This window comes from Lacerta agilis, chromosome 16 (assembly GCF_009819535.1).
Source record: "Lacerta agilis isolate rLacAgi1 chromosome 16, rLacAgi1.pri, whole genome shotgun sequence".
Classification (NCBI taxonomy): Eukaryota; Metazoa; Chordata; class Lepidosauria; order Squamata; family Lacertidae; genus Lacerta; species Lacerta agilis.
This window is the reverse complement of record NC_046327.1, coordinates 25,343,092-25,359,059: the sequence shown is the minus strand read 5'-3', so window position 1 is coordinate 25,359,059 and position 15,968 is coordinate 25,343,092. Positions and strand designations below refer to the sequence as shown.

At 46.1% G+C, this 15,968-nt stretch overlaps 1 protein-coding gene across 2 annotated transcripts in view; it reads right to left on the bottom strand.

The window, feature by feature from the left end:
• Positions 1-2,969: 2,969 nt before the first annotated feature.
• USP5 (ubiquitin specific peptidase 5) overlaps positions 2,970-15,968 on the bottom strand; it is a 29,442-nt gene continuing 16,443 nt past the window's right edge. The window contains exons 11-20 of one of the 2 annotated variants that reach the window (XM_033172970.1): positions 15,526-15,651; positions 14,350-14,503; positions 12,798-12,972; positions 9,630-9,718; positions 8,761-8,952; positions 6,659-6,802; positions 6,379-6,524; positions 6,078-6,231; positions 4,623-4,707; positions 2,970-3,585 (exon numbers count right to left, since the gene is read on the bottom strand). In XM_033172970.1, coding sequence (XP_033028861.1) covers positions 3,492-3,585; positions 4,623-4,707; positions 6,078-6,231; positions 6,379-6,524; positions 6,659-6,802; positions 8,761-8,952; positions 9,630-9,718; positions 12,798-12,972; positions 14,350-14,503; positions 15,526-15,651 — 1,359 coding nt within the window. In that variant the 3' untranslated portion in view covers positions 2,970-3,491. The remainder of the gene's footprint in view (positions 3,586-4,622; positions 4,708-6,077; positions 6,232-6,378; positions 6,525-6,658; positions 6,803-8,760; positions 8,953-9,629; positions 9,719-12,797; positions 12,973-14,349; positions 14,504-15,525; positions 15,652-15,968) is intronic. The other variant, XM_033172971.1, reaches the window with a different exon arrangement.

The following is a 15,968-nucleotide window of genomic DNA, read 5'->3' as shown; positions in this document are numbered from 1 at the left end:
TTGACCATTGGACCCACTTATTGGTCTGGTCTGCTCAATCTTCCAGTCTGTCTTTGCATGCAGAATAAGCCGCTAATGCATGGAAGGTTTGAGACCCATCAGCTCCCCTCACCCGGTTTAGCCAGCCATTCAGAGGTGTGACCGTGTCCGCTGTCACATGCTAACACCTTCTAGGAGCCACAGGTGAGAGCTAAGTGCAGGAAAGCACTGGTTTAAAAGTTAGCTGAAGCTGATCTGAATTATTTTGGAAATGGTGGCATAGTAGCTAAGTGGTAAAAAAATACATGCTTTCCTTGATTTAATGTAATGGCCCAGGTCCAAATTCCAGGTAGGCATAAGAAAGATCTCTGTCTCTCTCCCAGCAGAGCTGTTATCAGTCAGTGGGCATTACTCAGCCAGGTGTACCAACAGTCTGACTTCACAGGTAAGGTGTGGTCCTATGGAAAGGAGCCAGGATGGACCAGGAGTTGTGTAATTCTGCAGAATAGCTACCTCTCCCTGCTTCTCTTTTAGTTTAGCAAAACATTTTCTTTTTCTCAGCAACTGTGCAAGCAACGTGTAATTGAAATGCACAGATGAGTTCTGTTACTTGTTAAAAATCTGCACTTACAGCAGCCTACGAAAACCTGATCTGCACTGATTTCAGTGCTCTGGTAAGTTAGTGAGGGTTTATTTGAACCTGTTCACCTTTCATTCTGCTAAGATAATGCACAGCAGCACAATGTTTTGTTTTAATGTCTTACATAAAACAGTGGCTTCTAGAAGGCTCTCTCTCCGTGTGTGGCAATTTGTGGAACGGGGCCCAGCAGATCAACCGTTTCATATTTTGAACTCAGCTCAGGGCAGCATTGCAAAAGAAAAACCTGGAATAGAAAGAGCAGCTTTCACCCACCTGCTCAACATGTGGAGCACAATAAAGACCCACCTGCCCTGTGTAGAGTCATGAAAACATTCCATACAGCCTGCGATTCTAGCTACACAATTTCCACAAGGAAAACTTTTCCAGATCAGATCAGTGCTCTCCCCAAATATCCCCATACCCAACATAAACATGGGAAAATGCCTGGTGTTGCATAATGGAGCCCGTTCTACCAATGAGCTGGCAGATACATTGACATTTAGAAAGGGATTCAGGTTTCACAGTTTGGTGATCAGCCCACACTATTTCTCTGTAAGTCTGAGTAGCTTTAGACACTCTCCAGTTGTGGGAGAGCACATTTCTAGGGCTTATGTCTGTGAACATCTGACTGAATGCATTTGCAATGCCTGCTGAAACCTCAGAAGAGTATCTGACTACATGAATTTCCAGTGATTGGAAAGTGTTCCCACTCCTGCATAGCCCACCGCCCCTGGTTTCGCAGGGCCGAGGCAGAACAGATGATGCAGAACAGCATAAAAGCTGGGGGAACTAAAACGAATGGGAGAAATGTGCTGTACTTGCATAATTGCAACTTTTTCTGGAATTGAGTTTATATTGCATTGGTGCAGAATTTAATTTAGCGGAGTACAAACATTTAGAAAACCCAGGTGGCATTAGCTCCTGCATTTATCTGCTCTATAGGGAGAAATCTATTTTGTTTTATGCATTTTCTTTTATTTATTTACAATCACAAGAGAGCATTTATTATAGTAGTAAATAGAGGGAAAGCCTCCCCAACTGCAACCCCCGTTTTGCTAGTGAGACGCCTAAATTTACTACTTAAAACTATTTGAGAGTAGGATGTCCTTTCAAACCTCCGCCTTTCACACTAAGCAAATGGCTGACATAATATGCCTGCTGAACTAAAAGAACCAGATAATGGGATGGCACAGGAAATACTGTAGACGAGGGCCTCTGTATGCCACTACAGAGACATTACCCCCACCCCGCAGGGCAGTCTCTGCTCTGCAGTTGTATTGATCCACGAGCTCATATAGGGAACAAGGCCCGGGAAACAAGTGATGATCACTTTAGATACAAGGCCTGCATGACAGCAATAGAAAGCAGAACCTTCACTTTGTCCCTATTGAGATTCATTTTGTTACTCACTACAGTGCTAAATTCTACTAAATGGAGCAGGCATCTTTCTAACTTGTGACTGCGCCTAAAAGTAAAATTCAATTTTGTAACACAAGCCCAAAATGAACAAGTGTGACCATGTAGAAGTCTCTCTTGTATAATACTCCTTTAGCGTAGCAGGGCTGGCCCACCTGAGAGGCAAGGCGAGACAACTGCCTCAGGTGGCAGGATCCAGTAGGGCAGCAGATTTCAATGCCAATCTCACCGCCCACCACCCACCTTGTTCCTGATGTAGACCTTCCCTCACTTCACTCCCTTCTTCATTGACAGGGAGGGGGGCCACCATTTGCGGGGCTGCCGCAGGTGCCAAAACGTTTTGGGTAGAGTGGGCGATAGATCCAAAATATTGTCCAAAACCGGTTTGAATTGTGTGCTATGCAAAAATAACAATGTAGGAGAAACCATGAAGCCAGCTGTAGCTCCATCCTTATTTCAGACATTGTAATATATCAATATAGCACTGTGTTTTTCTGGTGATATATTGCAATGTTGAAAACCAGATATTTTCCAGTCCTAGTAGCAGAAGGGGCACCTTACCGATTCTCCCATGAGGGAGGCAGAGGCGTGTGGTGTAACAAATGCATAAGGCACAGAAAGCCATGTGAGCAGGAAACCAACCCCGTGGCCAAATTTGACTCCAAAGACATCAGGTTTCACTCATATGAATTAATTGAATGGCTCGGAGCAAGCAGAAAAACAAGGCAAAGCCACTAGAAGATGGAGTAGATTTTTGTGAGTTTTTCCTAGAAGACCTGCTCATCTCCATTAAAACCCCCTCCCCCCCCAAAAAAAAGATGACTTTTGTTACATCAGACCCAGGGCATGAGGCCTGTTCATGGACCATTTGCTCTGACCGACCAACGCAGATCAGCCTATAATTAAAAAAAATGAAGACTATGAGCAAGACCAATTGCTGGAAGGGGGTACAAGGTCTTTATTTGATCCTTTGTGTTTTGGCATATAAGGGGCACATGAAGAACTGGTGCTAACTTTACGGCCCAGGTTTCCCCCAGCACAATTTGGGGGGCGGTGGGGGGGGGGAGCTGACCTATATGGTACAGGAAGCCACACGTGACCCAAGTGCTCCCTCCTGTCCCCACCCCTTTCTAAATAGTCCAAGCGTGTTATAGTTACATCAAGAGGAAACATGTTGTGCACAGGTGTCCCCTGGGTGCCTGGGTTCAGTGAGATATATCCCCCCCCTTCTTGCTCTTACACAGAGGTTCAAACCCACCCCCACCCCCACCCATCAGTGTCCAGAGGGGCAGCAAACTCCAGCTTCCTCGAGGAGGGATACTGCTCCTGGGGCTGCAGCAGTGGCACACAGACACATAGGGGTTGAGAGCTGGCCCTCTTCGTTGCATTCATCGCTGCCATTTCCCCTCCTCCTGCCATCGCCTGGCTCCTACTCCACATCTGGCAGGAGAGGGTCCTAGCTGGAGATTCGCTGGTAGAAGTAGATGTAGCCAAGATCCTTGGGAGGCTTTTCAGAGGCGCAGACTTTCTGGTCGTTGTAGATCACCCATCTGGGGTGGGGTGGGGAGGGAAGAAGAGGGATTTAGTGAATTTATTTCTTTCCCTCTTATGAAAGGAAATCAAGTTTCTAGTCCTTATGGTGGCAAAGGATGCTTAGAAGTGAACAGATCAAATGCCTTGCTTAAATCTCAGCAGCCAGAGAGGTGAGATAAGATATTCAATATAGCTACTACCCCCACTCCCAAATATAATAATAATAATAATAATAATAATAATAATAATAATAATAATAATAATAATAATTTATTTGTACCCCGCCCATCTGGCTGGGTCTCCCCAGCCACTCTGGGCGGCTTCCACCAAACATTAAAATACATATATAAGTGAAACAATGTATCAATAGGGCACAATTATTATCCCCCCCCCTCTCCAAAATGCCACTTTGCGTAATGGGCATTACAGGCTTGGGATTGCTTTGGGGTAGAATTTTGTTTTAAAAACACACATAGCCCAGCATACAGGCTCTTCCGGTAGCCAAGATGCCCTTCCACAATGGGCTATCAAGGCAGTTATAGTGGTACCTTGGTTTTGGATTACAAACACCTCAAACCCGGAAGTACGTGTCCCGGTTTGCAACCTTTTTTTGGATTACAACCTTTTTTGGGGTGGGATTACGAACATTTTTTTTTTTGGAGGCCCCATTGGCAAAAGCGCACCTTGGGTTACAACCTGTTTTGGTTTACAAACGGGCCTCCGGAACAGATTATGGTTGTAAACCAAGCTACCACTGTACAGGGCTTCTTCCCTGCCTACGAAATTCAAAGACGTATTTCACTGCAGACCAAGGAACTGAACTTGTGGCTTAGTGGTTTCCCTCTATGGTGCTTGACCGATTAAAACAAGAGGCCTACAGGGTAGCTTTTATGTGCACCGGGAGCAAAAAAAGTGCAAACTTGCTGAAAATTCATGTTTCTAACTTCCACTTGTTTAATTTTGAGGGTTAGATTGCAAGTAATACAAATCTAGTTGGCTGCCTTCCTTCAGGATCCTTCCTTGTTCCCCACACCCCCACTCTCTTCCGCCTTACCTGCTATCCTTCTTGATATGACAGACATAATGGCCACACATAGTGGATGTGCCCATGTGGCTGATGAAGGCAAAAAGCTGGTATTCTGAAAGAGCGAAAGGGAAGAGTCAAGCATGCTCGCTACCCTCTCTGCATAGCTCTCCCTCAAACCGCCAGAGGTTCGAAGAATTGTAGAACTGAAGAGCTGGAAGGGACCCCCGAGGGTCATCTAGTCCAACCCTCTGCAGTGCAGGAATCGATGCAGGATCTGGTACATTATGAGATCGGATGAATTGTCCTGAAGAACAGCCTCGTTGACATGTACAGAGGAGAGGCAGGCCATGGCATGTGCGTTTGTTTGTGTAGGTGTGTGTGTGCATGCATGCGCGCGCGCGCACACACACACACACAGAGAGAATCTGGAATGGCACCAAGTCTGTCTTCAAACACTCCCGTCCCCTTAAAAAAGGTGACAGAGGACACAAGACTGGTTCAGAAAAAGACTGAAGAGCCTTTCTGGACCTGGTCAGTGCCCATCTAATTGCCATTCATAACCACCCAGTTATGGTAAAGTAGGAACACTTAAAGGGGATATTATAAAGGCTGACCACAGAACTCTGAAACCAGAGGGAAAACGGTGTATGAGATTGGAAGAAACATTTAGGTAAATGATAAGATGTGATTTTTTAAATATTTGATAATATTTTAATATTTGATAATATTTTAATATGTAATATTTGACATTGGAATCAGAAGAAATATAGGCTACAGTATAACAAAGTTTAGTTAAGAGAGGATAAAAGAAGTTGAGATGTGGAATTCGATGTTTTGTTCGATAAGAATAAGATTTAAGATATGTTGATTATAATTGTAAGATTAAGTTTAGGTGTAAGAAAGTAGATTCTACAATGTTACAAAGTTACTAAAGAAGATTAGAAATGAACGCAGAAAAGAGGACGCGAGGATGTCCCAAATTTAGGATTATAAAGAGGATAAGGATGGATAAATAAGTGTTTCACTTGTGTTTATTTTGTTTTGTAGTTTTTGTATTTGTATATGTTTATTATTAAAATCCAATAAATTCTTATTAAACATAACCACCCAGTTATTTCCAGGAAACAACGGCAATAACCCTTCCTGTATTGTTTGCTGGCTGGCATAAGGCATTCACAGGTACCCTCTCCCATACGGCTATGAGCCTTTTAAAGCCATGACTTGTCTAATCCCGGTTTTAAAGCCACCTAAGACAGCAACTATCACCGTATCTTATGGGAGCAAATTCTCTAGGTCAATTTGGTGCCAAGCTCCAAATTGGGGTGGGGTGGGGTGGGGGGAAATGAATAAGGGCTTCAGGGCTTGGGATTAAGACTGATGGGTGAGGCACAGATCTAGACAACCACAATGTTCCAAAGCGCTAGGGTACCAAAACTATTCAACCCTCGAAAGTCAAAACTTCCCCCAGGGTTGCAGACTCACTTCCAGATCCATCACGCACTTTTGGCCCTACAGGGACAGATTCAGATATGGATTCGGCCGCCGAACGCCCCTCCGAAATGTCCATGGCAGCTTCTGCATCCAGGTCGTCAATATGGCTGAAGATCCAGTCCACAGCCCGCTCGAGGCTGTTATTCTGTGGAGGAGAGGATTGCAAACTGTCAAGCTAGGAGCCCATCCAATTCTTCCCCCCTGCCCCCAAAGGGTACCGTTCCAGGCACAATGCTGCAGAGGAGAAGCAGAAGGGGAGGAACGCTCTGCTCATCTTTCACCCTTGACCCACCGTAGCTCGTAGCGCTTTCATGGCCTGATCCCGGGAAAAGCCCATGGAGACGATGGTGGCCACGCTGTCTTCTGATGGAGGGTCTGGGCAGGCGATGGTGGAACCTGGTCCACTGGATCCAGGAAGAACCAGAGGATTTGCAAAATCTAGAGAAAAGAGGAACGAGAGAAGGTGGGAGCCATGGAGATTTCCCGCCTCAAGAGGCTGCCCAACATGGCCTAATCCCAGCAGGAGGAAAAGTTTAACGCCCTGAGAATAGGGACCCACGTTGCTGACGTACCTGGATCGTCCATGTGGGACATGACCCAGTTCATCGCCGCCTCAGCCCCACTGTTCCCAGTGTAATACACAGCTTTGCGGCAGGCGTCCGTCGGAAAGCCCATCTCCACCAGTTGAGTAATCACAGACTCGTCCAACATGGGGGCTGCAACGGGAGGGGAAAGGGTTAGATGTCCCCAGAAGGCACCACTTCTGGCCAAGCCCTTCGCGGGACCAGGCCCCCGCCTTCCGCTCTGCAGGTTTTCTCTCGCACACACTATGCACCTTCGCCAAGGCCATGCCTGTATCCAACGGTTTGTGGAAATGGCATAACCACCTCCCCAGCTCTGTGCACATTTCTGAAAGAGGAGTCAAAGACAGACCAAGCCTGGGATGAGATGGCAAACAATGACCATGATTTACAACACCATGCTCTGTAATGAATACGATACTATTGTTGAACAATATGGGTTCATAATAACTAGGGGAACAATTCTATATGCATTGTGACGCCTCTCTTTTCTTCGTCTTCTTCCTTTTTGGTTGATGTGCGGTATGTCCCCCCCCCCCCCCAAAAATCATCATTATTTTTTTTAAAGATTGACCAAGCTCTATTCCCATCCATACCTTCCTCACAGGGCTGTGCAACTGGTGACTCACCAAAACCACATGCTGGCCAGAGTGGCTGGGTCAACCCAGATGGGTGGCATATAAATAAGATGATGATGATGATGATGATGATTATTATTATTAGGTAGCCTGCTAGCAAGCGGCTCCATCAGTCTCCTGTTCTCACTGTCGTCAAAATAACAACATCCCGACAAAAGTATTTAAGGAACAGGAGACAGGGAACACCCTACTAGGTGGGTTTCGCCCTTGACCGACTAGTTTCTTTGAGATTTCATGAACCTGATCCTGAGAGCAGTCTGTGGAGACTGGTAGTTGCCCTACCTTCATGTGGAGGGTTCAGGCAGACAACAGTGGAGCCTTTCGCCACTGAGTTCTGAAAGAGCCAGAGGAATTATGACGGCTGGGATGGTTGTCAAGCTGCTGGTAAAGGTAAAGGACCGCTGACAGTTAAGTCCAGTCGCAGACGACTCTGGGGTTGCGGTGCTCATCTCGCTTTACAGGCCGAGGGAGCCGGAGTTTGTCTGCAGACAGTTTTTCCGGGTCATGTGGCCAGCATGACTAAGCCGCTTCTGGCGCAACAGAACACCGAAACCAGAGCAGCACATGGAAACGCCGTTTACCTTCCCGCTGGAGTGGTACCTATTTATCTACTTGCACTTTTTATGTGCTTTCAAAATGCTAGGTTGGCAGGACCTGGGACAGAGCAACAGGAGCTCACTCCGCCGCGGGGATTCAAACCGCCAACCTTCTGATCGGCAAGCCCAAGAGGCTCAGTGGTTTAGACCACAGCGCCACCCGCGTCCCTCAGGCTACTGGTAGGCTACACTTTATAGCTGGTGGGCTGTGTTCAGTTTGCACAGGTCTTCTCTAAAGGAAATGTAACTGCTGCATGTGACGATGACTACTAGCAGAGGATGGGTAAGTGCCCTTTGACAAGAAACGGAATCGCAGAGGGTTATTTCTCTGGAATGCCTCTTCTGAACAAGGCCTAAAGATGCGCTATGCCCCATCCATTGCCATAACACCTCGCTCTGCTAATTTCATGGTCTCAGCTTGAGGAAGGGTTCAGGAACCTCCAGGGCACCACAGGTCTCATTAGATGGGAAAGAAGATGTTACAGGAAAACACAGCTCTGAAACAGACATGCCTCAGGCAAAGATTTGAGTGACTGCCTCTGGCTAGAAAAAGAAAAGAAAGGAGGTGGGAGTGATTCTCTAGAAGCACACTCTATAAGATTCCGACTTTGCAGTTCCATCCCTGAAGCCCCCATGATTCAATAGTGGATCCTGAGATGTAGTGTAAAGTGGTGCAGAGTCAGGCAGCCAGCAATTCGACCGAAGAGCTGACAGGAAGACAGACTGAGCAAGGAGAAGGAAAGGCACTGACACAGGTGACAGGACACAAGGAGAGAGAGGGAGGGGGAGTGAGTGAGTGAGTGAGTGATTGAGTGAGTGAGTGGCTCAAGGAAGAGAGGAAAGGAGAAGAGTCACTAACATGTCGGAGAGGAGAAGTGAGGGGAGCAGAAGGAGTCGTCGTCCTCGTTGCCATAGAAACCCAGGCTACCTTTGGGCTCATCTGGCGTCACCAGCGGGGGCGCTATGTCGGGCATCTCCTCCTCCTCAGGCTGCAGTCCCGTCCCCTGGAGTGCAGAGATGTCCAGCTCATCTGGCATTTCGATGGAGACATCTGTCAACGCAAGCAGCACAACGGGGAGCGTGTCAGGGATTGTGTCGCAGGTGAAAGTAAATTGGCTAAACAAAGAAGGCTAGCGTAAAAAAATGAAAGAAAACGCCACAATCTATGGACGCGCTAACAGAACGAGGCCACCGATAAGGAGATGCTCCTAAGAACAGATGTTGCATAGTGGCAGAAACCATGAACCAGGAAGTCCATAGCCACAAACCTGTCTGGAGGCGGCTGGAGGATGGATGGCGCCTATTATTATTATTATTACCTACCAGGTAGCTTTAAGCAACCTAATATCCTGTGGTGCCCCCCCTTCACTCCCCCATATCTACAATTGCAGATAATAGTGGCCTACCTCACAAGAGTATTTTAAGGATTAGCGGAGAGCTGAAGCACTCTGAACAGTCAGAAACACCATATAGCTTTGTTAAATATTGTCATTACGCTTGTCAACTAGGACGGAATATCTGGTGCAGCGACAAGAGTTGCCATGCTGGAATTATGGGGCGTCACTCCCAACCCTGGACAACCCGTGATTTCTCAACATTTTATTTATTTATTACATTTCTATACCGCCTTTCATCCTTAGATCTCAGGGTGGTTCACAGCATAAAAATACAAGACGAAAACACAAAATGTACACACCCACACACCCCCGCCAAGAATAGCCGTCTTACCGAGTTTTTTGGGCACCCAGTCTAGGCCAAAAGTGAACTTCTTGATCTGGATCACTAGATAATCTGGGAAGGATGCAAACCGGGTTGTCCTAAAAAATGAGAGGAAGAACTAGTGAAGCACACTATTTCAAAAGTTAAGCAACAGCCAACAGAGAGAGAAGGGAGACACCTCAATATAGACTCTTACATGGAGCAGCAGTTGCAAGCTTAGTTTCTTAGATTCTCGCAAGCTTCCCACTTTCTGCAGGGACCGTGCACACACTTAACTTGCTTCTACTAGGGGGTGTGCATTGCTTCATACCAAACGAAACCGGAAAATGGAAGCCACCAGTAACGAGGCTAACAGAACAAACAAATGAGTTCCGAAGGGGCAACTGTACACTTTAGAGCCGAAGATGTCCAACAATGTGATAGGTCTTCCTTCCACAGGTGGCAGGACAAAAAAAGACAGAGCTTTACCCTTTGCCCGTGCCGATACTTTCTGAATTGGAAAAAGGTTTGTGGGTTTCTGTGCAAAATGAGGGTATAGCTCACTCCTGAAGGAATAACGGCAGTTATGGCAGTTAGTAAGATCTAAGATGGCGGCACACAAGATCTACAGCCGGCAGGAACTCCTAAGGGGAGGAGGTGAAGACGACACAGAGAAAGGAAGCAAAGGCAGGGCTATTGAGCTTTATCAGCAGCCACCAAGACTACTGTGAACGTCATTGCTGGAGATTTCAACCATGCTGGACTTAAAACTGTGCTCACTGGAAAGGTCTATTGGAATATAACATATGGTTACAGGGCTTTACAGCTCCCACATTTGAACTAAACCGACCATAGGTCTCTGTTCCTTGTACCAGCATACATCCCCTCAGGAAACGGACTCTCATTATAACAAGGACTGTTAAAATCTGGCATGAATGTGCTACTCAACAGCTGTAGGACTGTTTCAAGAGAACCAATTGAGATATTTTCAAACATTCAGTTCTATGCTATATCAATCACTGCACAAGTAATGTTTTGTGTTGTTTTTAAGGGAAAGCATCCAATTGCATTGTATTTACAATGACAATAAAGAAATCTTATCTTAAAATACAGCTGTAGCTTCCTTATCAGTTCCTTTAAAACTTCCAGTCCTATTCCATACACTTCGCTGGACTGGTCATGTTGTGCGGATGCCAGATGATCGTCTTCCAAAACAACTACTCTATTCCGAACTTAAAAATGGAAAGCGTAATGCTGGTGGTCAACAAAAGAGGTTTAAAGACTCCCTCAAGGCAAGTCTAAAAAAATGTAGTATAAACACTGACAACTGGGAAACACCGGCCTGCAAGCACTCCAGTTGGAGAACAGCCTTTACCAAAGGTGTCAGGGGCTTTGAAGACACTCGAACTCAGGACGCAAGGGAGAAACGTGCTAAGAGGAAGGCAAGCTTGGCAAATCCACACCGTGATCAACTCCCGTTCGGAAACCAATGTCCCCACTGTGGAAGGACGTGTGGATTCAGAATTGGCCTCCACAGTCACTTACGGACTCATTGTTAAAACCGTGTTTATGGAAGACAATCTTACTCAGCTACAAGTGATCGCCAAAGAAAAAGAAGAAGAAGAAGAAGTTGTCCCACCCAGATCCCATTCCTCTGTGATATGGATTTGCAGATTGTAGCTAATCAGTCTCCTCCCTATACCTGGCATGTGTTTCTCTTATCTTTATTCATTCAAAGCTTGCTCGGAATCCAAGTGTGTTTTAGTGAGTGAGCAATTATGCACTGTGTGTGTGTGTGTGTGTGAGTGTGTGTGTGTGTGTGTGTGTGTGTGACAGAGAGAGAGAGAGAATCAGTCCATTCATTGTCACAAATTACAATGAATAGCAGATGGGCAGTTTCTGGTTGTAGACAAGGGAGACATGCTGGCAGAACATCAGGCCATGGCACTTGGCAGCCTCCCAAATGGAAGAACCCAGTAATTTTTCCCCATCCACTAGCTAGCAAAACGAGGAGGAAATGGACTGAGGGGAAGCAGGATGAAGCAGATCCTCTTTTGCAGGCAGCTGCACCTGTGTGATTGCAGCCACTTCTCTGGCTATGGAGGCTGTTGTTGCTCAGTCTCCCCCCCCCCCAATTTTTCCCCAGGTAGGGAATTTGCCAAGGGGCTGGAGTTAACTTTGGATATGAGGGATAACCAAATATGATCTGAGATATTCCCTACCAGTCAGGAAGCTGTGCAGGGCGTATCGTTCTAGGAAATTAATTGACTAAGGCAAGGCAATAAAGAGCCCCTCTCACTTTCCCTGTTGCCATAGCATCAGCCACCTGGGGCAGAAGGAACAATCGGTGCACAAATTGAGAGGGAGCAACAGCCCAGGGTTCTGTTTCCTCACAAATCCTGTGGGCAGTGGGAGGACGGCAGACCCAACCCAACCTTTTGAGGTGTGGAAGAAGACCAACAGCTCATGGGAGATCTGCAGATGAGGGGAATATCTTATATGCAAGATCTAGGTTTCTAGCACCTAGGTCTCCCAGTTCAGCTCAAGGTCCCACTCTCTGGGCCAGGCTTCCTCAAACTCGGCCCTTCAGATGTTTTGGGCCTACAACTCCTAGCAAGACCAGTGGTCAGGGTTGATGGGAATTGTAGTCTCAAAAACATCTGGAGGGACAAGTTTGAGGAAAGCTGCTCTGGGCCTCATCAGCTCTGGTTCGGTGTTGCAGTTTTGTTTCTCAAATCTTACAATATGCATTTTTTGTCAAAGCCACTAATGTCTTCATGGCAACAGGAAACAACTCTACAATGGCACTGATACAGTCACACCTTGGTTTTCAAACAGCTTAGTTCTCGAACGTTTTGGCTCCCAAACGCCACAAACCCGGAATTGAGTGTTCTGCTTTGCGAACTATTTTTGGAAGCCGAACATCCAACGCAGCTTCCGATTGGCTGCAGGAGCTTCCTGCAGCCAATCTGAAGTCGCGCTTTGGTTTCCAAATGTTTGGGTAGTCAAACGAACTTCCAGAATGGATTCCATTCAACTTCCAAGGTGTGACTGTACTAAGATGACACAAATGCGATCCTCAGAAAGGTTTTTGTTATTGTTAATGTTTTAAAAAACCAGAGTAACGGAATACTTTATTTCCTTGCACACACCCAATATCAAAGTTGCTAGCACTGCCTCCCTGCTCCCCCAACTCACTTCAGTGCCACAGACTTGGCCTGCAAGGCTGTGCTCCAGAAGTCATCTACTTGCTCTGGGGCCCCATAGGCCTCTAGGCAGGAGCTGAAAGGCACCTTGGCACGGACCAGTTCAGGCAGCGGCTGCTTCTCCTCCTCTGCCTGCCGCTTTCTTTCTTCATATTCTAGCAACTCATCTGCAGGGAAAAGCAAAAAGAAGCATGATCTATCACACAAAGGATTTATCATTAGGTTTGGCTACAGGTCATGGAAATTGGACTGGCCAGCTGCAATTTCCATTACATAATTCCCTGTGTCCGCTGCCATGCCAGTGGCAACATCTTCTTTCTCCTTCTTTATTAAAATTCCTATACCGCCCTTCATTTATGGAAGGTGGTTTACAATATAAAAACCCAAAATACATACTGTAGTGACAAATGAAAAGAGTACAACCCAACAGTTTAAAAGGACATAGATTGCTTAATTAGGATTAGAACAGCTACCAACCAGTCACAAACGTCTCTTCCTTGTGCAAGGTGTCAAATTGTGTGGTTGCTGGCAAACTCCGGGTGAAACTCATTATCTATATTGGTTGCAGTTTGAATTCTGGTTCATATTGGGAACTAAATCTCCCTTGGTTGCCCTAATACTTACTTCAAATGTTGTGAGGATCCTATGCCCTTTTAAAGTGGTTTTTTTGGGTTGGGGGTTATTGGGTTGTTGTTTTTATTTTGATTATGTATTTTGTGGTTTTATATTTTGATTTGATTCTGTGAACCGCCCCGAGACCTCCGGGTATAGGGTGGCATATAAATTCAATAAATGATAATAAATGATAATAGAAGACCTCTACCCATAAAAGTTGGGTGAATGCAACTGACTGATTTTATTGGATTTCTTGGTGGTATTTAATTCTATTGCCCAACCAACATCTGTTTGGCTGGGCAAGGTAACAGGGGAGTTCTTGGTTTGTTTTTGCTTTTATTATTTTGTGTTCTTATTTTGTGTTTTTGTGCTGCGAACTGCCCTGTGATATTCGGGTGAAGGGCGGTATACAAATTTTATTAACAACAACAACAGGAAAAGCTTTGTAGTATCCTCTCACTTAAATCCATGCTTAGTGCATGATGTGCATGCACCCTAGATGACTGATAGGGCAGAGGTGGAGAGAGGCAGAGAGAGCTGTTATGAATGGGGTTTTAGTGTTACTAGAATCTCATAGCAAGGCTCGGCCAGTTTCAGAGTGGAGCACGGAAAAGGGAATTGGCTGGCCGTTATCCTCATGAAAATCACAGGGAAATGATAGAGCAGGGTTTCTCAAACTTGGGTCTCCAGCTGGTTTTGGACTTCAGTTCCCATCATCCCTGACCGCTAGTCCTGCTAGCTAGGTATGATGGGAGTTGTAGTCCAACAACAGCTAGAGACCCAAGTTCAGGAAACATTGTGGTAGAGTAAGCTTTGCTCGGGGTGGAAAGGGGACCAATGCTCTTGCACATACCACTTTGAGCACAGAAAGAAAGATCTGCAAAGGACGGAGGGGGGGGGGAGACACCAGTGACATCACAGCTCCCCACCTTTGTTCAGTGCTGCCTCCATGGGCACCGGCAGCTGCATGATGTAATCGACGCGCTGGGTGTATTTCACTTTCTCCGTGGCCAAGCACTTGAGCTTCTCCTCCACCAGGAAGCGGAAGACCTCGTTGGGGTTCTCGGAGCTACGGCAGTTCCTCTGAGGGAGGAAAATATGGGAACATGAAGGAGAGGTGTTAGGGTCAGCGACAGCATACATACTGGAGGAGAGGATCCAGGAGCAAGGATCCAAACGAGCAAAAGCTACTCTGTCAGCCTCTCCTTTAAAAGCCTACGCCAAAAGCTTCCAAGCTTCCGGATTTTCAGGAAAGCACTTGCTTCGGCTGTTGAGGAAGCACACTTTTGGGCCCAGCCAGCACCCTGCATATCAGGCCTAAGCCAATGGCACACTCAACATTCCTCTGCAGTTAAATATGGTAGGGAGGAGGTTAGTAGAGGCCAAGCTGCCTTTCAGGAAGGTTTGGCTGTCATTGTTGGCCTTCTCACCGAGGAGCCCCAGGTTCACCGGAACTCTGTGCTTGAAAACTATACTGTGCCCTGTCTGTTTCTAAGGGTTTCATCATTCTAGCCCAGGGGTGGGGAACAGGATCCACCAGGCAGGTCGGATCCCTTCGTTTTCCCCTCTCCCCCCCTCCACTGAACCAACTTTGGCAGGGTAAGCGGAACACCAGCCTAGCAATTACCTAATGTCACAACGATGCCAGAAGATTGACACCCGTCAAAGTTCCAAGGACAGCTCCGATTTACAGCAACCTCTTTTGAAGATGCACTTTTCCTGAGCCATTTTGAAAGGGAACCATACAGCAGGCACACTTGTCTATTAACAACCCTCAGACCATATGGGATCACAGAATTGTAGATTTGGAAGGGACCATGAGGGTCATCTAGTCCAACCCTCTGTGATGCAGGAATCTTTTGCCCAACGTGGGTCTTGAACTCACGACCCCGAGATTAAGAGCTTCGTGCTCTTCCAACGGAACTATTTCCTCTCTTCCAGTGACAATACTGTCAGCAGCCTTCTCTCTCTTTCCCTCTGGTGGCAGCATTCAGTGCCGCATTGCTGGCCTGCAAAACAACTCCTAGCCACCAGCCCAAGTACCCTCCTACCATTTCTATCCAGTAGAAGAAGAAAGCCATTTCCTAAAGCCCGGGAATTGTTACCTCCACCATGTTGATGAAGTGCAGGAAGAACTCCTGAGCGTCTTGTTGCCGATTGGTAGAGAATTCTGGATGACCTTTGCCAACAAGTGATTTAAACATTCTCGGTGCGATGCCATCTTGAATGCCCTGCAAGGAGAGGAGACATTTGCTTCAACCAGGAGAGACCTGTAACCAGGGTGGATCTGATTTAAATCAAATTGATTTAAATCACGATTTTAATCACTAGTCAGTAAGACTTGATTTAATTTTTTATTTTTTTTACAGAAAGACTCATTCTTGCTGGTATAATCTTAATATTTACAACCAGATGAAGGTTTCATTTTTGGAATAATAAATTCTCAGAGTAGATTTTACAGCTATATCAAAAATCACTGATTTGGTTCTACTACTAGAAATACATAGGCAGAAAATTATGAAATTATTGTGAGGTTTAATAACTAAAC